This window comes from Mauremys reevesii, linkage group 2 (assembly GCF_016161935.1).
Source record: "Mauremys reevesii isolate NIE-2019 linkage group 2, ASM1616193v1, whole genome shotgun sequence".
Lineage (NCBI taxonomy): Eukaryota > Metazoa > Chordata > Testudines > Geoemydidae > Mauremys > Mauremys reevesii.
The window spans coordinates 124,318,775-124,342,351 of NC_052624.1; the positions used below are offsets into that span (position 1 = coordinate 124,318,775).

The following is a 23,577-nucleotide window of genomic DNA, read 5'->3' on the forward strand; positions in this document are numbered from 1 at the left end:
CCCCCAGCAGCCAGGAGCTTTTTATCACCCTGACGGAATTACCCTGCTCCCAGCCCTCACAAGCAACTATTCCAGACAATGATGCCATGGAAGGGAGCTCTGGTGAGTGTACCTTTGCAAATAGCAAACAGTGTTTTTTAAGCAAGCCTTTTTTAATAATTGATTTGCCCTGAGGACTTGGGATGCATTCGCAGACAGTATAGTTACTTAGGCTTTGGCTACACTTGCATTTCAAAGCGCTGCCGCGGTAGCGCTTTGAAGCGCTAAGTGTAGTCAAAGCGCCAGCGCTGGGAGAAAACTCTCCCAGCGCTGTCCGTACTCCACTTCCCTGTGGGGAATAACGGACAGCGCTCAGAGCACGGCTCCCAGCGCTGGGGCTTTGACTACACTGGCGCTTTGTAGTGCCGCAATTTGCAGCGCTGCAGAGGGTGTGTTGTCACACCCTGCTGCAGCGCTGCAAATTTGTAAGTGTAGCCAAGCCCTTAGAAAAGTTTGTTAACATGTCCGGGGATTGAGAGGAAATCCTCCAGGGACATCTCGATGAAGCGCTCCTGTAGGTACTCCAGAAGCCTTTGCAGAAGGTTTCTGGGCAAGGCATCCTTGTTCTGCCCACCATGGTAGGACACTTTACCATGCCATGCATGTAGCAAGTAATCAGGTATCATTGCGTGGCAAAGCATAGCAGCGTATGGTCCCGGTGACTGCTGGCATTCAAGAAGCATCCGCTCTTTATCTTGTTCTGTTATCCTCAGCAAAGTGATATCGTTCAGGATAACCTGGTTAAAAATCAGGAATTTAAGTAAGGGGGGTGGCCATTTCTCTACTGGTTTCGTGGAATGCAGCAGCTTAAAAAAAACACTTTCCTGCATGTAGCGAAGCGGGGGGAGGGGAGGAGTGAAATGCCGATGATCTTTTCTGTTTGGTCAACGGCGATCTTCCCCAAGCTACCGGACAAGCAGTGGGTGGGGGGGAGGGGGAAGGCTGTTGATTAGCAGGGAGCTAGCGTGGTATTAGCCATGAGTTGCGGGAGAGGGGTAAATCACTGAGACAGTGGCTTACCATGGCCGCATGCAAGCTGAATTCTGATGCCTGGACCTGTGTCTGTGAGATCTGTAACTCCAGAGCTGCAAGCACTCACTATTAAGATGAAAAATGCGACCTTGTAGGGAAATCACATGTGCTAGGTGAATAGTGATGTTCACTGTGAAACAGTATAACCATTGTTCTGTAAAATGTATCTTTCTAAATATTTATCTCCCTCATGCAGCTGCAAATTTTTCAACCATCCCTCCTCCATCCCAAAGGCTAGCACAGATAAGGCGGAGGAAAAAGAAGACGCGAGATGAGATGTTCTCGGATATTATGGAAGTTACACGCAATGAAAGAGCTCATCTGAATGAGTGGAAGGACGTGGTTTCAAATTACAGGAAAGAGGCCAGTGAACGTGAGGACAGGAGGGACAACCGAGATGAGAGGTGGCGGCAGGAAGACCGGCAGGAAAATCAGCGGTTGCGGCAGGAAGATCAGCGGTGGCGGGATGCAACTCTGGGGCTGCTGCGTGATCAAACTGACATGCTCCGAGCGTCTTGTGGAGCTTCAGGAACGGCAGCAGGATCACAGAGTGCCGCTGCAGCCCCTGTATAACCACCCTCCCCCCTCACCATGTTCCTTAGCCTCCTCACCCAGACATGTAAGAACGCGTGGGGGGAGGCTCCGTGCACCCGCCCACTCCACCCCCGTGGACAGCCCAACCAGAAGGATGTCGTTACTCTGAATTTTTTTTTTAATGGCCTTCTCCATCCCTCCTTTCCTCCTCCCAAAGCACACCCTTACTTCTCTCCCTCTTTTTATAATGAATCAATAAAGAATTCATGCTTTTTAAATGAGAGTGACTTTATTTGCATAAGTAAGCTGTACTCGAAGGGGAGGGAGTTGCTTACAGGGACTGAGTCAATCAAGGGGGTTGGGTGTTCATCAACAAACACAGCAGTCACACTGTACCCTGGCCATTGATGAAGCTCGTTTTCAAAGCTTCTCTGATGCGCACCGCTTCCTGGTGTGCTCTTCTAATCTCCCTGGTGTCTGGCTGCGCGTAATCAGCGGCCAGGTGATTTGCCTCAGCCTCCCACCCCGCCATAAAGGTCTCCCCCTTACTCTCACAGAGATTGTGGAGAATACAGCAAGCAGCAATAACATAGGGGACACTGGTTTGGCTGAGGTCTGAGCGAGTCAGTAATGTGCGCCAGCGCGCCTTTAAACGGCCAAATGCACATTCCACCACCATTCTGCACTTGCTCAGCCTGTAATTGAACAGATCCTGACCACTGTCCAGGCTGCCTGTGTATGGCTTCATGAGCCATGGCATCAAGGGGTAGGCTGGGTCACCCAGGATAACGACAGGCATTTCAACATCCCCAACTGTAATTTTCTTGTCTGGGAAGTAATTCCCTTGCTGCAGCCGTTTAAACAGAGTAGTGCTTCTGAATACGCGAGCGTCATGAACCCTCCCTGGCCATCCCACGTGGATGTTTGTGAAACGTCCCTTGTGATCCACCAGTGCTTGCAGCACCATTGAAAAGTACCCCTTCCGGTTTACGTACTGGGTGCCCTGGTGCTGCGGTGCCAAGATAGGGATATGGGTTCTATCTATCGCCCCCCCACAGTTAGGGAATCCCATTGCAGCAAAGCCATCCACTATGGCCTGCACGTTTCCCAGAGTCACAACCTTTCGTAGCAGCAGCTTAGTGATTGCTTTGGCTACTTGCATCACAGCAGCCCCCACAGTAGATTTTCCAACTCCAAATTGATTCCCGACTGACCGGTAGCTGTCTGGCGTTGCAAGCTTCCACAGGGCTATCGCCACTCGCTTCTCTACTGTGAGGGCTGCTCTCATCTTGGTATTATGGTGTTTCAGGGCAGGGGCAAGCAAGTCACAAAGTTCCATGAAAGTGCCCTTATGCATGCGAAAGTTTCGCAGCCACTGGGAATCGTCCCACACCTGCAACACAATGCGGTCCCACCAGTCAGTGCTTGTTTCCCGGGCCCAAAATCGGCGTTCAATGGATAGAATCTGCCCCATTACCATCAGGATCTCCAAAGCGCCGGGGCCCGCGGTTTGAGAGAATTCTGTGTCTACGTCCTCATCACTGTCATCGCCGCGCTGCTGTATCCGCCTCTTACTCGCCTCGGTTCGAAGGTCCTGGTTCAGCATATACTGCACGAGAGTGCGCGAGGTGTTTAAAACATCCACGATTGCGGTATTGAGCTGAGCACGGTCCATGCTTGCTGTGCTATGGCGTCTGCACAGTTCTCCAAGCAAAAAAGGCGCGAAACGGTTGTCTGCCACTTTCAGGGAGGGAGGGAGGGAGGGGTGAGGCTGTACCCAGAACCACCCGCGAAAATGATTTTTGCCCCATCAGGCACTGGGATCTCAACCCGGAAATAAGGCTGCGGGAACTGTGGGATAGCTAGGGAATAGCTACCCACAGTGCAACGCTCCAGAAATCGACGCTAGCCTCGGACCATGGACGCACAACACCGATTTAATGTGTTTAGTGTGGCCGCGCGCACTTGATTTTATAAAATCTGTTTTACAAAACCGGTTTATGCAAATTCGGAATAGTCCCGTAGTGTAGACGTACCCTGTGACCAGAATGTTCTTGACGAAGTCTATGGAAGTGAAGAGAGATCTTGTGGAGTGAATTTGAACTCCAGAAGGAGAATGAAGGTTGTGAGCGAGGTAGCAATAGGTAATGCAATCTGATATTCACCTAGAGAGTCTTTGTTTAGAGATTGAGGATCCCTTAGATCTGCCTGGAATGGAGAGAAATAGTCTAAGAGTTTTCCTCAAGGGCTTAGTTCTATCCAAATAGAAAGCTGTGGCTCTCCTGACATCCAGTGTCACTTCCCTTTTGTTCTGGTGCAGTTTTGGAAAGAAAGCTGGGAGATGGATAGACTGGTTTATATGGAAGTCTAAAGATATTTTCAGTAGGAACTTGGGGCGCGGCTGTAATGTAACCTTATATTTGAAAAAAATTGTAAATAGGGGTACGCCACTACAGCTCCTCTCTCTCCTGCTCTCCAAGCAGATGTAATGGTCACTAGGAATGCAGTTTTCATAGAGAGATGTACAAGAAAGCCTGCAGCCATGGGTTCAAAGGGAGGCCTTGTAAGGCACCTAAGCACAAGTCTGAGATCCTATGCCACTGTAGGACATCTGATTTGTGGAAAGAGGTTACTCATACCCTTCAGAAATCTTATTGTCAGATGAGCAAATACAGAATAACCATCTATCTTATGATGAAAGGCAGTGATGGTTGCGAGATACACTTTTAAGAAGCTTAGAGATAATTCTGACATTTTTACTTGTAGGATGTAATGTAGCACAAGTGGTAGTAGAGAGGATATAGGAGTAATGTGCCTCAAGTCACACCAGAGCTGGAATCTCTCTCTCTTTGGAATCTGTGTGTGATGAGTAGTTTCCCGCTATGTAACAGCACAATCTTTGTATCCTCAGAGCAGGTCATTTCCAAGATTTGAAACCACTGGAGCCATGCCTTGAGTCAGAGAACCTGTATATTGGATGGATCTGGCCAGCATCCTGAAAGAGGAGATGAGGAACAGGCTGGAGAGTGATTGGTGGACAAATCACCAGTTGAGTAAGGTATGAAATCATGTTTTTCTTGCCCAGATGAGAGCTATAAATATAACCCAAGTGTTCTCTCTTTTTATCTTGAGCAGGACCTTGGATATTAGAGGAACTGGCGGAGAGTTATAGAAGAGACTTGTGTTCCAATGTAGGAGAAAGGCATCTCTGAGAGAGTGATGACACAGGCTGGCCCTGGAGCAGAACAGGAAGCACTCCTTTTTCTTGGTTGTGGTGAATAAACTTATCTTTGGGACTCCCCAATGTAGAAATATGCTGTGGAGAATGGAGGGTCTATTTCCCATTTGTAAGCCTGAGAAAAATTCCCTCGGAGAGTGTCCACTGCAGTGTTTTATATGCCTGGTAGGTAAGCTGCTGAGATGTTGATGTGGTGGAAAATGCACCAGTTCCAGAGTTTCACTGCCCCACCACACAGGGAAGGTGACCTTGCTCCTCCTTCATGGTTTATGTAAAACATGCATGAGATTTTTGTCTATTGATCTCTATATGCTTGCCCCTGATGAGTGGCAAGAAATACGAGCAGACATTTCTGACTGCTCAGAGTTCTAGTAAGTTGACATGTAGTGTGAATTTGAGAGGGGAGCATTTGCCTTGAATAGTGTGGATGTCCATGTTGGCCTCCCATCCAAATAGGGATGCATTTGTTGTCAGTATTAATGTTGGGGGTGGCTGAATGAAGGGAACCTCTAAACAGATATTGTGAGGGTCTTTCCACCAGTCAAGGGAGTTTTTAACAGCTGATCTTAACAAAGTTTTTAACAAACAGAAATTTGTTTCAGCTGTGTTTGCTCGGTACATATACCATTCTGAGCCATCCTTGAAGGCACCTCATGTGAAGTCTTGCATGATTTATTACAAAGGTGCCTGCTGCCATATGTCCCAGTAGATGAAGACAGTTTCTGGCAGAGGTCTTAGGGCTGGCCTGGATTGTTGAGATTAAGTTGGCTAAGGTGTTGAACCTTTGTGACGGAAGGCATGCTTTGGCCGCTACCGCTTCCAGGTAGGCTCCTATGAATTCCAGATATTGTACTGGCACTACTGCGGGCTTGTGGATATTTACCTATAGTCCCAGCTGAAGGAATAAGTCCATCGTCTTTTGTGTGGCCCTCAAATCGTTGAAGGAGTGTGCTTTGAGAAGCCAATCGTCTAGATATGGGAATATCATAATTCCTTTTGTGTGAAGGTGCGCCACTGCCACAGAAAGGACCTTTGAGAACACTCTTGGTGTGGACGACAGACCAAATGGGAGAATCCTGTATTGAAAGTGGTCCTGCACCAGATCAAACTGTAGAAACCTTCTACGGGATGGATGGATCGCGATATGCGTAAGTATCTTGTATGTCGAGGGCCAAGAACCAGTTCCCTTGGTCCAGAGATGGGATTACTGCTGCAAGAGTAACCATCTTGAAGCTTTGTGTCATTACAGATCTCTTGAGTGATCTTAGATCCACAATGGATCTCCAACCACTGTTCTTTTTGGTATCAGGAAGTACTTGGCGTAGAAGTCCTTCCCTGTGTGTGAGTGGGAACTGGTTCTACAGACTAGTGAGACACACGGCTGGAAAGGGTTAAACATCCTGCAAAATAAATAACCCTCAGAAGACATGTGGGGAGATAAATGTTTGTGTTTTTATGTATTTACCAGGGTGGATAAAGATCAATGATTTAAAAAAAGGGGGGGGGGATTTAAATCGGATTTTTGAGGAAAAACTATCTAAAAGATAGTTTTAATTAGGATACATTATAGCTCAAAGATATCTCAATATGGAATAGGGATTATAAATTCTAATTCTATAGTATGAAACAATATATTCATGTAATGTTTAAGAAAAGTTTTGTAACAGAGTTCCAATGATTTATGGATTAGGGACTCAATCTTATGGGGTTCCGGGCTTCTGTATAGATTATTTAGGTTAATCTTTCTATCTACCCAATGGGACTCAGTGCTCAGTGTAGAAGATACCATCAGAGATGCTTAGTTTTGCAGTTCTCAAACTGTGGATTTGTGTCTCCAGAGATAACATGCTTGTTAACAGCAAAAATGTATTTAAATAAATAAATAATATATAAAGGAGAGAAATCATAGAATACCAAGGTTGGAAGGGACCTCAAGAGGTCATCTAGTCCAACCCCCTGCTCAAACCAAGGCCAATCCCCAGACAGATTTTTACCCCAGTTCCCTAAATGGCCCCCTCAAGGATTGAAGTCACAACCCTGGGTTTAGCATGCTGAAACCACTGAGCTATACAGACCTCAATCCTATTGTCCCTCTGCAAATTTGTGTACACAGAGTCAATCCCTTACCTCTCTCTAAAAGTGCAAAGTTTAAAAAAAGTTCAATGAATAGAAGATTGTTGGGGGCGGAATAGATCTGAACAAGGAGAAGAAGTCTGGAGATGAATGTGAGAAGGGAGGGACAGGCAGCAGAAACAAAAGTGGAACTGTTTGAGCAGCATATTCCAGAAGTCTTGAGGTCATTCTGAGTGTAGCTTTCATTGATTTGAGATCTACCATACCATTCTCTCACTAGAAGGGAAAAGCTATAATGGCAGCAGGCCATAAAGAGACCCAATTTGGGAATATTTTAATAAAGTTCCTCTACCTGTAGGAAAGACAGGCATGCATGCAAAATGCAAACTGTGCAACAAAGAAATGAAAGGCCTGGTTGCCCAAATGAAACATCATCATGAGAATTGTTCCTTCTCAGGAGGAAGCTGTGTTGAAGATGATGAAAGGAACATGTCTGAACATGCAGAATCTTCAGATTGGTAAACTTTTTTATTTCATACTTCTTTCTTAAGGACTGCCTGTCTTCCTTCTGGACTATTCTTGAATTCTCATGTTTGAGCAAAAAATATACTTGTTACTCTATGGTACTATCATTTTAGATGGCGGGGGGAACTCTGTGTTGTCCACGACTGACTTTTTCGTGGGTCAGTGGGCCCCCGATAGAAAAAAGGTTCTCCAATCCTGCTTTAAGGGAACTGTGTTGTTAGCTTCTTGGTTACCAGTAGGATATTACAAAAACTGTTTTGTGCTGGCTTAGTAAAATCTAAGTATTGAAATACCCACTGGCTTTGAGAATTGTCTGCCCCATTCTTTGCAGTTTACCCTAACTGCGTAACTTCAGTGCGGCTCCCCAGGACCCCGGTCACAACACTGAATATGTAAACACATTCCAGCCGGCCAGCTCAAGAACACCTCAACCTAGCATATGATAAAATCATTTGATAAAAAGTGATGAACTGTGATATTTTATCTGAAACATCAGGAGTAAAAATACAAGGGGGGGTAACAAATGTCATGAAACACGTAAGGTGATACGCAAGTTGTTTATCCCAGATTGATTGTCTCAGTCTACAAGTGTTGGGATACCTCACTTTAACCCTTCATCTGGCCTAGGGTGCAATGGAAAGTCCCATCAGTGACTGAGCCGGTCCACTGTCATGGGCATACATGTGTTAGTGTACCTGGTTGGGTGCCTTCACTAATAAACTAAGTCTTGTGGTCTTATTAGGCAGTTCGATTGGAGCCTGCTGTATGGTCTATCTGGGCAGAAAGAACCCCCACACACAGCCGAACAGCTGACCATAGCATGCAAAGCAGTGATGGGCAATTGCTCCTCTTCTGCCAGAGCACTCTTTTGCGGATGCCACTATTGCTCATTCCATTTGACAACTATATGGAGCCACTTAGAAAAATCACAACGCATGGTCTATAATGTCAATAGCATACAGGTAATGAACAACATGTTCCTCACTTCTGATGCTAATAATGCTATCCTTCAGTTACCCCAATATCTGACAGATTAGCAAGGGGACAAAAACTGAAGGTAGGAAGACCTAGCTGTCACCATCACATCTCTGAGGGAATCTACACTCAATAGTGAAGTCAGGCCATAAACTGGGGCTTCTTCTGAACATCTCATTAATTCTGGCCACTCACATCCACAACTTCCAAAATCACCTTCTTTCACCTGCAGTTAGCAAGAAGATGGTGCACCTACTGTTGTATGATTATCTCATGACAGTGATACACTGAGTTGCAAACTGTATTACTGCAGTAGACTGTAAATGTCCGACCTTAAAGAAAACTCTATCCAGTCTAAAACTCAGCAGCCTATCTCCGGAGCAGCACCAGCCACCAGCAGCACATCACCCCCTGCTCATTCACTGGCACATAACAGAACCAGGTTAATTTCAAGATAGCCATCTTCACTTTTAAAGTCCTCCAAGGAACTGGACCAAGTAAAGAAAGTACCTTTCCCCAAGACCTCCTTCAACAAATGAGTTACACAGGAACCATAAATCTGTCAACATTAAGGCTAAGACTCATGAAAGCAGGGTCTAGAGTTTTCTCAGCAACTGATCCAAGACCAAGGAACCATATTCTGAAAGTGAGAATGATCACAAGACCCCTCCACCTTCAGAATAAAATATAAGACTCACTACTTTAGCCTAGCCATCCCATAACAGCAGCAGCAACTGGGAAAAAAATAGAAAGAAGAAAGGAAGATCATATTCCCCATACATATGTTGAAAAAAAGTTTGTTTTTTCACTAGCAACTCCTAGGGAGAATGGGGGAAATGCAGTCCACTTGTTGGACCTTGTCTTACATTAGATGTCTCTGGGAAGTCTACTAAGAGCAACATTACAGTAGAATCATAGAAGATTAGGGTTGGAAGAGACCTCAGGAGGTCATCTAGTCCAACCCCCTGCTCAAAGCAGGACCAACCCCAACTAAATCATCCCAACCAGGGCTTTGTCAAGCCAGGCCTTAAAAACCTCTAAGGATGGAGATTCCAACACCTCTCTAGGTAATCCATTCCAGTGCTTCATCACGCTCCTAATGAAATAAATCCAACCTAGATCTCCCCCACTGCAATTAAATATCATTGCTCCTTGTTCTGTCATCTGCCACCACTGAGAACAGCCTAGCTCCACTCTCTTTGGAACCCCCCTTCAGGTATTTGAAGGCTGCTATCAAATCCTCCCGCCCACTCTTCTCTTCTGCAAACTAAACATGCCCAGTTCCCTCATCCTCTCTCATAAGTCATGTGCTTCAGCCCCCTAATCATTTTCGTTGCCCTCCGCTGGACTCTCTCCAATTTGTCCATATCCTTTCTGTAGTACGAGGCCCAAACGTGGATGTAATACTCCAGATGTGGCCTCACCAGTGCCGAATAGGGGGAGAATAATCACTTCCCTCAATCTGCTGGCAATGTTCCTACTAATGCAACAAGGGCACATTGTTGACTCATACCCAGCTTCTTGTCCACTGTAATCCCCAGGTCCTTTTCTGCAGAACTACCGCTTAGCCAGTCGGTCCCCATGCTGTGACTGGCACTTGTTAAAAATTAGATTAAGAATAAAACATTATCTAGAAAGACTTCAGAATAAATGAATATGAATCACTTTCTATTTTTATTAATTAGAAAGTGTCTGGCTTCAATAAAGCATTAAATTGGTATCCAGATTAATATAAGAAGGCTGGAAACTTTAAATTTGATTTTGCATTCTAGGTTCACAGCAAGTACTCAGTTATAAAGTCTACATTTTTCATAAAGCAGGTACACAGTTTTTTGGAAAGCTAAATTCTGGAGTCTGTATTACTGCAGTTTACATTACTGTTGATTTAGCTCGGCCAATTATTAAAGAAATTAGAAGAAGAACAATTTTGACTTCAGACACAGTTGAACGGATTTGCTTGGTTTTTCTCCTCCAAAGACTGCTAACTATCAGAACATGGATAAAGTATAGGCTTCTTCAGATAAACACCCAATATACAAACTTTTGAATGTTAGCTTAAAGATCTTACTATTTTGAGCTTTACTTCCATCACCAGAGTCTTTCATTATATGACCATACAACACCAACCTAACTACTTATTCACAACATAATATTAAATGTAAGGGGAGAGAAATAATTAACATTTTCAGAATCTAAAATATAACTCTTCCATACAAAGCTTAAAAATAAGGCCTAACATGAAATAAAATAAATTCATCCCACACATTCATAGGTTCCAAGACCAAAGGGACCACTGTAATCATCTAGGCTGACCTCCTGTATAACATAGGCAACGCCATGTCGATAAAATTCCTAGAGCATATCTTTTAGAAAAGCATCCAATCTTATTTAAAAGTTGTCAGTGAAGGAGAATCGACACTACCCATTGTAACAATTACCTGCCCTGTTAAAAATATACATCTTATTTCCATTCTGAAGTTGTCTAGCTTCAACTTCATTGTGCCATTCGACAGTGTTATACCCGTCTGTACGAGACTGAAAAGCCCAAGTTGCAAAGCAGTACTGCTGAGGGAATTCTGCACCAAAAAAATAAAAATTATGCACACAGTATTTTAAAATTCTGCAAATTTTGTCACTAAATGTGGCTCCAACATGGCAGAAGGGAGCATAGGCCACTGGCTGTATTGAGGTGGGAGATCACCCTGAGGGACTTGGCAGTGAGGCTGCACCTGACCCTGACACAGGTCTGGGCCTGCCCCAGAAACATCCTGGGGCCCTGGGGTGTGATGGGGCTTAGTGTGAGAGGTTTCTGTGTGGGGCGATCTGGGTGCAGGCAGCTCAGTGGGAGATCTGGATGTACAGGGGTTCATTGGGGGGTCTGGGTGCAGGGGCAATGGGACTCTGCATGGGATCCGGGTGAAGGCGGCTGGGGCTTGGAGGGGGAGGGGCTGGGTGTGGGCAGATGGGGCTCCATAGGGAGCCTGGGTGCAGGGGAAGTAGGGCTTGATGAGGTGGGGGTCCTGGTGCAGCGGCTTAGGGCTCAGTTGGAGGGGCCCAAGTGTAGGGGGGTAGGGCTTGTCAGGATGAGGGTTCAATGCTTAATGAGGGAGCCCCATCTGTTGTAGAGGAGATGCCACATGCTGGGCTCCTGCTTCCCCCGGCCATTGCCCTATCCCCTTTTATTCTCCATTCCCCTCCCCCACTCTATTCCACCCCCTCTTACCCAGCCCCACCACTGGCACTCACTGTTGCACAGAAAACAGGAAGGCTCCCAGCATACAGAAGGGGAACACCACTGGCACTAGAACCTAAGAGGCAGCATCCAGCTGCAGAGTCAGTGGCAGCCTCCTTCAGCTTGGCAGCTCTGGGCTTTCAGAAATGAGGTGGGACAGTGGCATATAATCCCATGCCTCACCTCTGTTGAGGGAGCAACCCCCCTCCCCCCCAAAAAAACTGCACCCATGGTCGTTCCCTTTGCTTCCCTGTTGTTTTCTGCAGGGAAGCACAGGAATTCCGGGGCGGGGGGTGTTTTCTGCAGGCAGGCAGAATCTCACCAGGAGTAAAAGCAGAGAGCTGGGCCCAGTCCCAAGGGTCAGGATCTCCTGCTATGTGGTGAGGATGAATCAGTCTCCCTCTGCAATACACCCCAGCCCCCAACCTCTGGCCAACCCCCAAGGCCTACTCCTCCCACCCATCACCTCACACACACACACTCCCTCATATAGATAGAATTCCCAGATAATAAAATATTTAAAAATGAATTTTAGTTGCCTCTACTAATACCTCACTACTTACTAGATCTAGAAACAAATGTTTATCCCATCAGGAAGAGGGACTGCCTTATGCACGAAGCTTGCTGTAAGAATAAAGACATCTGAAGATTCCTCACTTTGAAATACTCAATTTTATAATTTTGTTCCTGGACTTTTTGCATTTGTTTGTCTTTGCTTATATTATTACATGGTGAAATCATACTTTGTACCTACCGATAGGCTACTGGAGTACACCAAAATTACAGTTAGTTTATCTTAGGGAAAAACCTCACTTTTTCCCTAAGTTGACTACAAATAGTTTATTAGGAAAAAAATTTCTGACAGGAGCTGTGAAGTGAGCTCAGGGCTCTAGAAAATGCTCTAGGAGACCAAATCACTGCCCCCCAATAGCTTTCCCAGGAACATTTCTTTCTCTCCCGGCGGCGGCGGCGAGGCGCAAGGCCCGGGGTGGAGGGGGGAAGGGCCCTGTCCGGAGCAGGCTGCCGCTTGCACAGATATAGGAAAGCGGCTTCGCTGGCGCCCGCCTGGACAAACCACCCCCGCCATGAGCTCGCGCCGCGCACGGGGCCGCGTGCCAGCCGAGCTGGGTTCCCGCGGGGGGGGAGGGCGATTCAGCCCCCAGACTCCGCTGCGGGCAGGCGCTAAAGGCGGGCAGGTCCCTGAGCCGCAGTCCCCTCCCCGGGCAGCTCTGTCACAGCCTAGACCCGCGTGAACCCTACCTGAGCCTGGCTGCGCCTCCGCCATGCCGGCCCCGCGCACGCGCCCAAGCAAACGCCCTCCCACTCCCGACAAGGGAACCCTCGGCACCGCGTAGGCCACACCCACAACCCGGGGCGGAGGCAGGGCCAAGAGCGCGCGGCAGGGAGGCGGGGGTTGGCCTGGCGCCACACTGAGAAGGGAGCCTGCTCTCCGAGTTTGCAAATCCTGCTCTCTGATCTTGCAAATTCCAGCAGCTAGCAGTTTGTCCCCTGCACTAATGGCAGGACAAAGTATTATCTAGACCAGGGGGTCTCACACTGGGGGATGGGACCCCTCAGGGGGGTCACAAGGTCATTACATGAGGTGTCGTGAGTTGTCAGCCTCCACCCCAGGCCGGCTTGCCTCGTGCATTTATAATGGTGTTAAATATATTAAAAAGTGTTTAATTTATTGGGAGGTCACACTCAGAGGCTTGTGATGTGAAAGGGTCACCAGTAAAAAAGTTTGAGACCTACTGATCTAGACCATTCCTGACACGGGCTTGTCCAACCCACTCTTAAAAATCTCCACTGATGGAGATTCCCTTCCTGAGGCAATTTATTCCAGTGCTTAATGACACTGACAGGACATTTTTCCTAATGGCCAACCGAAACCTCCCTTGCTGCAATTTAAGCCCATTGCTTCTTGTCCTATTCTCCGTCCTCCTTGTAACAACCTTTTATGTACTTGAAAACAGTTATGTTTCAGTCTTCCCTCATAGGTAATGTTTTCTAGACCTTTAATCATTTTTGTTTCTCTTCTTTGGACTTTCTCCAATTTGTCCACATCTTTCCTGAAATGTGGCACCCAGAACTGAACACAATACTCCAGTTGAGGTCTAGTTAGCACAGAGTAGCATGGAAGAATTACTTCTCATGTCTTGCTTGCGACACTCCTGCTAATACATCCCAGAATGATGTTTCCTTTTTTTGCAGCAGTGTTACACTGTTGACTCATATTTAGCTTGTGGTCCACTATGACCCCCAGATCCCTTTCCGCAGTACTGCTTCCTAGGTAGTCATTTCCTATTTTGTATGCGTACAACTGATTGTTTAGGAAGCTAAATGGAGTACTTTTCATTTGTCCTTTTGAATTTCATCCTATTCATTTCAGACCATTTCTCCAGTTTGTCCAGATCATTTTGAACAGTAAGACCTGTTGTAGTCTCCCCTTTAACAAGTTCCTTATCCACCTTTCAATTTTCATATTGATCCCCATCTTTTCCAATTTAGCTAGTAATTCCCCATGTGGAACCATATCAAATGCCTTACTGAAATTGTGGTAAGTTAGATTCACTCCGTTTCCTTTGTATAAAAAAGCTGTTACCTTCTCAAAGAAGGAGATCGGGTTGGTTTGGCACGATCTACCTTTTTGTAGTGAATTATACCTATAGGTCACGCGCAGTTCGTGTCTAGGCTGAGGCACATAAACAAATTCCAAGACTGCAGAGTATCCAAAAGTAATATTTTTATTACGCTCGAGCGTGGTACCCTCCTGCTAGTCAGAGAGGGGACCCAAAACGCAGTTTACACAAAGATTATATACCTCTTAACAGAGCATGCTGCCCTTGTGCACCGTAAGCTTTAGCCAATACACAAGCCTTTTTCTTATCTACCACCTATCCCCTCTAGGTACATCCCCGGGCTGCCTAGTGTTGCAACTACCCAGGCATGCAGTTAGGTTTTTTCTCTAACTGTTGCCCTTATCTCTTTTTCTCCAGATGCCCCCCCTTTCCTGGTATGTGATGTGCTCGCTTCTAGCTAATGGCGGGCCCAGAATACAAAATGGAGTTACATATGCTAACTCACATATGCTAACTCTCCTTAACACTTTTGTAAAACCATGTTGTATTTTCTCTCAATTACCATTGACCTCAATGTCCTTAACTACTTTCTCCTCCAAATTTTTTTCCAAGACCTTACATACTATAGATGTCAAACTAACAGGCCTGTAGTTACCCAGATCACGTTTTTTTCTTTCTTAAAAATAGGAACTATGTTATTAATTCTCCAGTCATACGGTACAGCCCCTGAGTTTACAGAGACATTAAAAATCCTTGATAACGGGCCTGCAATTTCATGTGCCAGTTCCTTTAATATTCCTGGATGAAAATTATCTGGGCCCCCCGATTTAGTCCTATTAAGCTGTTTGAGTTTGGCTTCTACCTCGGATATGGTAATATCTACCTCCATATACTCATTCCCATTTGTCATCCTACCATTCTCCCTAAGCTCCTCATTAGCCTCATTAAAGACTGAGGCAAAGTATTTGTTTAGATATTGGACCATGCCTAAATTATCCTTAATCTCCACTCCACCCTCAGTGTTTAGCGGTCCCGCTTCTTCTTTCTTTGTTTTCTTTTTATTTATATGGCTATAGAACCTTTTACTATTGGTTTTAATCCCTTTGCAAGGTCCAACTCTACATGGCTTTTGGCCTTTTTCACTTTATCCCTACATGTTCTGACCTCAATAAAGTAGCTTTCCTTGCTAATCCCTCCCATCTTCCACTCCTTGTAGGCTTTTTGCTTTTTCTTAATCACCTCTCTGAGATGCTTGCTCATCCAACTCGGTCTACAACTCCTGCCTATAAGTTTTTTCCCCTTTCTTGGGATGCAGGCTTCTGATAGTTTCTGCAACCTTGACTTGAAGTAAATCTAGGCCTCCTCTGCCTTTAGATCCACAAGTTCTTCAGTCCAATCCACTTCCCTAACTAATTTCCTTAATTTTTTAAAGTTAGCCCTTTTGAAATCAAAACCCCTAGTCACAGGTCTATTTTTGTTCATCTTTCCATTTAGTTTCAACTGAATTAGCTCATGATCGCTTGAACCAAGGTTGTCACCACAATCATTTCTTCTAAGAGGTCCTCACTACTCACCAAAACCAAATCTAAAATGGCATCCCCTCTTGTTGGTTCAGCAACTACTTGGTGAAGGAATCCATCAGCTATCGCATCCAGGAAAATCTGAGCACTTGTCCTCCAGTCTATATCTGGGAAGTTAAAGTCTCCCATGATCACACAATTCCTATTAGTATTTACTTCATTAAAAACATTAAAGAGGTCTCTATCCATATCCAAATCGGATCCTGGCGGTCTATAGCACACCCCAAACACTATCCCAGGGGAAGCTCTAGTAGCTTTCTTCCCCAATGTGATTTTTGCCCAGATAGACTTTGTCTTATCCATTCCATCATGTCTTATTTCTTTACAGTCTACTTTATCATTGATATACAATGCTACTCCACCACCTTTGCCTTTATTTCTGTCTTTCCTAAACAGCACATACCCTTCAATACCTGTACTCCAGTCATGACTACTATTCCACCATGTTTCTCTTATCCCTATAATAGCTGATTTCCCTTCCTGCACCAGTAACTCTAGTTCCTTCATTTTGTTACCTAGGCTCTTCGGTAACAAAGATCTTAATTTTTGCTGTTTGGCTTTGCTCACATTCTTTACCCAATTAGGCACAGACATTCTACCGCCAGTGTCACCTATTAGACTGGTATCTACACTACCCTTCCTCCTTATGTCCAGTCTCCTACCCACGGCTTACCTTTCTTACTTGTTTTTTTCCCCTCTCAATGTTAAAATCCGGCATGGAGATTACTTGGACATCTCCCAATCATCTCCCCCAGATTCCTAGTTTAAAGCTCTCTTAATCAGTTGTGCCAGCCTCCATCCTAGAATTTTATTTCCCTCCCTACTCAGGTGAAGTTCATCCTGAGAACAGTCCTCTGTCCATGAATGCTTCCCAGTGGCCATACATCCCAAAGCCCTCCTTATAGCACCACTGCCTGAGCCATCTGTTGATCATCATAATCTTGTCACACCTTTGTTGCCTTTCTCTAGGAACAGGCAGAAACCCACTGAAGATCACCTGAGCCTCGATTTCCTTAAGTGTCTTCCCCAGCCTGGCATAGTCTCCTTTGATACGTTCCAGCAAGAATCTAGCCGTATCATTTGTTCCCACATGAAGGACAATCAGACGATTCTTTCCCGCTTCCATTAGGATCCTCTTCAGCCTCAGGTCCACATCCTGTATCTTAGCACCCGGCAGACAGCACACCCTTCTGTTCTCCAGATCATCTCTAGTTACAGGCCTGTCTATTCTTCTCAGTAAGGAGTCCCCAATAGACCTGCCTTTTCCTGGAGATGGTGCGATTCTCCAGTCTATCCTCTGTTCCCTTTGGCTGCAAGTCCTCTTGATTCCTATTGTCCCTTGCAATCCTCCACGACCCATCCTGTATCCTCCTGGGGCTCATATTTGGTGTTATCTCCATTGACTCTTCCCCTCTTCCTATAGGACTAGCTGCTCTTCTCTTCTTCCTTGCCCTCTCACCTTCAGCGACCACCTGCTGTGCCCCTTCTTCATTTTCCAACTCCACAAACCTGTTCCTGAGCTCTATTTCTCATTCACTAGCCCATCTTTTCCTCTGTCCAGTTCTCTTAGTCACACACTTTCACTGTCCACTTTCCTCACCCAACAGTCTCCCCTCAGATTTCTTTGGTCCTGCTTCCATCTGCAAGTCTGAGCTTTTCCCTTCAGCCTCCTCATGCCTTTGCTCCATCATCCGCTCAAACCCCTTTCTAAATTCAACCAGAGTTTCCACCTGCATCTCCAATCCTCAGATCTTTTCTTCCATCAGCTCTATCAGGCGGCACTTCATGCAGACAAAACTCTTTTCAGGTGCCCCCTCCAGGATCATGTACATGCCACAACTTCCACATCCAGCCATCTTCATTTTGTCTTCCTCAGCTTGGGTCACTACCACTGCTGCTTCTGTATCTGCAGCAGGTTTAAAACAAATAAAAGGAAGTTCTTCTTCACGCAGCGCACAGTCAACTTGTGGAACTCCTTACCTGAGGAGGTTGTGAAGCCTAGGACTATAACAATGTTTAAAAGGGGACTGGATAAATTCATGGTGGCTAAGTCCATAAATGGCTATTAGCCAGGATGGGTAAGAATGGTGTCCCTAGCCTCTGTTCGTCAGAGGATGGAGATGGATGGCAGGAGAGAGATCACTTGATCATTGCCTGTTAGGTTCACTCCCTCAGGGGCACCTGGCATTGGCCACTGTCGGTAGACAGATACTGGGCTAGATGGACCTTTGGTTTGACCCGGTACGGCCTTTCTTATGTTCTTATGTTCTTATGTCATAGCCTTCTCATCTAAGTCCTGTTAGTCTGGGAACACAAACCAAACCAAAACACCACCACCGGCAGCAACACAAACCCCCAATGAGCACCAAAACACTGCCAGACCACCACACACTCCCTTCACTAGCCTGTCTGTTCCTCTGCCTGGCTCTCTTAGTCTTCCCCCGAAACTCTCCTTGCAAACTCCCACTCAAACTCCCCTGTAAAGCTCTGTTTGCTGGCTCCTGTGCTGCTGCAGCTGTCTATGCCATTCCCTGACTGGTTGGCTACCTTTATAGGACCCCTAGTCAGAGAAGCCCTGCCTCCTAATCAGGGCTCAGCTTCTCTCCCAGCACACAGCCCCTACCAGCCTCTTCTCCTCCAACAGAACTCCCACTCAAACTCCACTTTTTACAGCTCTGTTTGCTGGCTCCTGTGCTGCTGCAGCTGTCTAGCAGAAGAGAACTGTGTAATAAGATCTAATAGCTGTAAATTGAAGCTAGACCAACCCAGATTAGAAATATGTTGCAATTCCTTAACAGTGTAGTTAACCATTGGAACAATTTACCCAAAGTTAGAATTCGCCATTACTAGACATTTAAAATCAAGACTAGATAATTTCCTAAGAGCTATGTGGCCCCTACAAAACTGCAGAAACTTCTGTAACTCCTGCAAAGAAAGCTCAGAGTACTACAATTCCTGTACCCAAATAGCACTGTTCACACTTCTGCCACTGCTGCAGAGGAATTTTGCAGTGCTCCAGAGAGATGCTGGGCATTTCTGCCATTGTTAATAGCGGACGTTCTCATTGCCTGAGCAGCCCTAGATTCAAAGTTTTTAAAGCCAGAATGGACTTTGTGATCTTCTAGTCTGACCTCCTGTATAACAGACCACAGAGCATCCTGAAAATAATTCCCAGAGCATATCTCCTAGAAAAACATCCAATCTTGATTTAAAAATTCTCGGTGATGGAGAAATCCACCGTAACCCTTGGTAAATTATTCCAATGGTTAATTACTCTCACAGTTAATAAATTGTGCCTTATTTCTGGTCTGAATTTGTCTAGCTTTAGCATCCAACCATTCAATCATGTTATAGCTTTTTCTGCTAGATTGAAAAGTCCACTATCAAATATTTGTTCCCCATTGTCACTCTAAGAGTATTACTATACCAAGCAAGGGGATCCCTGATTTCTACAAGTGAGTTTTAGCTGACCTGACCAGCTCAGTGTACCTCAACTCAATATGTTATTATCTGAAAGCTAACAGTGTCATGTAATATGTCATGGGAAAATTAACACTCAGGTCATTAATATTCTGTTGTGATTTATTTATGGTCAACTCACAAAGGATTATATTAAAATTATGACTAAAATGTGCTTAAGCCAGGCCTGTCAGGGGAGTTGCTAAACAGTCTTTTTTTCCACCCAAAAATGGTTCTGTCTGCATGAATGTTCCTCCAATGTAAATTGAGCAAGGTGTGACAAAAGACAAAGAAAAGCATATTTGCATACCAGGCACAAAAAGCCATCAGGAAAGCAAGGGGAGTAAAAATGATCACAACAATCTCAACAGCGAATGGAGTCTGCACCTAGGAAGTTTTCCTTCCTCTTGAAACAACATCAGTGAACCTTGAGAAATATACTTTTCAAAGGTTTACTGGACTATAAAGAGCAGGGCAGAGAATGCCTATGTTACCCTTCACGTGAGAAAACAAGGAAAACCAGCACTTTGAACTCTGTGGGGATCCTGACTAAGAGTTACTCAGCCATTGCTGGAGAAAAGAATATTGGCGAGGAAATAACTCTGAACAAAGACCGTATCTTGTTAAATTAGTCCCTAGCCATTATAAACAGTATTTTTACTTTTATTTGTAACCCTTTCTATCTTTATCCCTTATGGTTTAACTTATTTAAAACCTCTCTCTTTTTGATCAAATAAACTTTTCACTTTTTTTCTAAACCAGCGTGGTGCTTTGTTTGAACTGAAGAGATTATTAACTCTAGTCAAGCTAACAAGCTGCTGTTTCAGTCTCTTGAACTTGCAGGGGATGTTGGTGTCACTCTGCAAACAGTAAATGGATGGTGGAAGACAGGCCATGACCTGCATGCATGTATGCTAGCTGTTGGTGTCTGGGCAGTGAGTTACTTCAGCATAGCATTTAAAGCAGGACAGGCAGTGACACAACCCCTTACTGATCTTGATTGAACTGCAAAACATTACACTCATGTAGATATTTATAGACTGTAATCAAGTCCCCCTTTAACTTTCTCTTTGTTAAAGTAAACAGATTGAGCTCTTTGAGTATGGCTACACTGCACTGTAAGCCCAGGGTTAGCAGAACGCGAGTTAGCAGACCCTGGGTTTGTTAACCTAGGTCTTGAGCATTTACACTCATCTGTAATCCCAGGTTAGGAATTGTTGAACCCTGGGTCACAACCTGGGGCTCCAGCATCTATGCTGCATTGTGCAGACCCAAGTCCAATCAACCATATCCCAGATGTCCTAGTGCCCTCCCAAAATGTGTCCACTCTAGCCCTTAGTTCATGGTGCAGTGTGGGAAAACTTGACTATCCACCAAACTTGACTGTCCAGAGGACAAAGAAAGTCAGCCTGTGGGATTGTGGCATGCTTCTGGCAGACTCCCAGAGCATGCATTCAGTGCAGTTGTGCCTACATTCCAAAGCAGTAGAACTTGAACCGTAGGTCCAGACCTAACTACATCCCTTGTGGGATCCTTGATTCAAATCCTGGGTTAGTGCAATTTGTGTGTAGAAGGAAAGGGAGATAGGTTTAAGCTCAAGTTCAAACACTGATCTTACCTTACAGTGTAGTCATACCTTTTGAGTCTATCACTATAAGGCATGTTTTCTAATTCTTTAGTCATTCTCATGGCTTTTATCTGAACCTTCTTCTATTTATCAACATCTTTCTTGAATTGTGGATATCAGACCTGGATACAGTATTTCAGCAGCGATCACACCAGTGCTAAATACAGAGATAAAATAGCCTACTTGAGATTCTCCCAAGGATCTCATTGGGAGTTCATGTTCAGCTGATTATCCACTACAACCTCCCATGAAGGGGTCAGCTCACCATTTAATGCTTCCTCATGGCTGGGCATGGCATATCAGCTCTCTTCCCTGGGGTCTGCAGCCAGTGGCTGCTCCACCTCTGCAGTGGCCTGCCTCTTCCTGTGACTTGGCCCACCTGCCACATCTCTCCTTTTTCAGGGTAGTCCATTAAAAAAAAGCAAGGGGAATTAACACTAACTAAGTTAGTATGAGACAGAGGCACACCTCCCTCTCGGGGTCAAGCCCTCAGTTCCCTCAGGGAAGTTGTTGTTGGGAAAGATCCTGTCTTCTCTTTGCTCTTTCCTCAGGAACTAAGGGCTGAAGATCTGCTTTCTTCCCTGGTCTGCCCACAAGTGAGCTGTTCTGCTTACCTTTTAATTCCTCCTTCCACCTGTGCAGGTGTGGTAGGGTAGGACTGACTGAGCCTAGAGCAGCTCCTTAACACCTTGTTCTCCAGTGTGGGGTTTGTATACCCCATCACACACCCAAATCTTTTTCAGAGTCACTGCTTTCCAGGACACTGCTTCCCATCCTGTAAGTATAGCCTAAATTCTTTGTTCCTATATCTATACCTTTACATTTAGTCATATTAAAACCATATTGTTTGTGCCCAGTTACTCAATCCAGATCACTCTAAATCAGTGATCTGTCCTTTTTCATTATTTATCATTCCCCCAATTCTTGTGTCATCTCCATACTTTATCGGTGATGATTTTATGTTGTCTTTCTGGTCACTGATAAAAAAAGTTAAATAGCATAGGGTCAAGAGCCTATCTCTGTGGTAACCCATTGGAAAAACACCCATTCCATGATAATTCTCCATTTACAATTACATTTTGAGACCTTTCAACCAGTTTTTAATCAATTTAGTGTATATCATATTAATTTTATACCATTCTAGCTTTTTTAATCAAAATATCATGTGGTACCAAATCAAATGCCTTACAGAAATCTAAGGCCATGCCTACACCACAAAATTATGTTGACCTAAGTTATGTTGACATACAGCTGCCACAGTTATTACATCACTTGCATGTGTCCACACTACATTTCTTGTGTGCATCCTCACCAAGAGCTCTTGTGTCAATGTAGAGTGCAGTGCACCATGAGTAGCTATCCTACTGTGCAACTTGATATCACCCAGCACAGGATGTTTTGGGAAGTTTTTACAGTGTTTCATGGGAGCATGGGATCAACTTCCCATAATGTAGTGTTCTCCATCCTATAATTACATCTGCAACCCATAATATTTCGTGCCTCTTTTCAAAATCCCACAATCCTGCATATCCCTCCTCGCTGTCCACTGTCTCCGACAGAAGCATGGAGCCTGCACAGCTCTGCACTGTTTTGATGAGTAATGTGAGCACATGCCAGCTGATCTAGTAGTATTTGCAGAGCTGCAAGAGGAGCTATGGGGAACATGATGATTCATTGGAGGCTAGGTTGCTCTAGGACGGGGTAGGCAACCTATGGCACGCGTGCCGAAGGCGGTACACAAGGTGATTTTCAGCGGCACTCACACTGCCCAGGTCCTGGCCACTGGTCTGCGGGGCTTTGCATTTTAATTTAATTTTAAATGAAGCTTCTTAAACATTTTAAAAACCTTATTTATTTGACATACAATAGTTTAGTTATGTATTATAGACTTATAGAAAGAGACTTTCTAAAAACATTAAAATTATATGACTGGCACGCAAAACCTTAAATTAGGGTGAATAAATGAAGACTCAGCACACCACTTCTGAAAGGTTGCCGACCCCTGCTCTAGGATATAGAAAGAAACAATTAAAGGTAGTTGGTGATGTTCAGACAGTGGAGTGCCGGTTCTGGGCCTGAGAAACTAGCATTGACTGGTGGGATCACATTGTCATGCAGGTTTGGGATGATGAGCAGCGGCTGCAGAACTTTCCTGCACAAGGCCACATTCCTGGATCTGTGTGCCAAACTCACCCAAGCCTTCCGGAGCAGTGACACCACAATGAAAGGCACACTGACAGTGGAGAATTGAGTGGTAATCGCACTGGGGAAAATTGCAATGCCATATTTCTACTGATCAGTTGGGAATCAGTTTGGAGTTGGAAAATTCAACACAGGGACTGTTATGATGCTAGTGTGCAGGGCCATTAATTGTTTCCTGTTACAAAGGACTGTGACTCTTGGCAATGTGCAAGATGTAGTGGATCATTTTGCAGCAATCGGATTCCCAAACTGCAGTGGGATGACAGACAGCATACATATCCCCAGTTTGGCATCAGACCACCTTGCCACAGAGTACATCAACAGAAAGGGCTACTTTTCTGTGGTATGAAACCGCTGGTGGATCACTGGGGATGCTATACGGACATCTGTGTGGGCTGATCAGAGAAGGTGCATGATGCACGCATAGGACTGTTCAGAAAACTGCAAGCAGGGACTTTCTTTCCCAGTAGGCGGACTAC

The 23,577-nt window shown here is 45.1% G+C and overlaps 1 protein-coding gene across 1 annotated transcript in view; it reads right to left on the reverse strand.

Moving 5' to 3' along the window:
* Positions 1–12,994, reverse strand: part of LOC120397510 (transcriptional repressor NF-X1-like) — a 225,903-nt gene extending 212,909 nt beyond the window's left edge. The window contains 1 exon segment of the mRNA XM_039523454.1: positions 12,909–12,994. Coding sequence (XP_039379388.1) covers positions 12,909–12,933 — 25 coding nt within the window. The 5' untranslated portion in view covers positions 12,934–12,994.
* Positions 12,995–23,577: the final 10,583 nt, after the last annotated feature.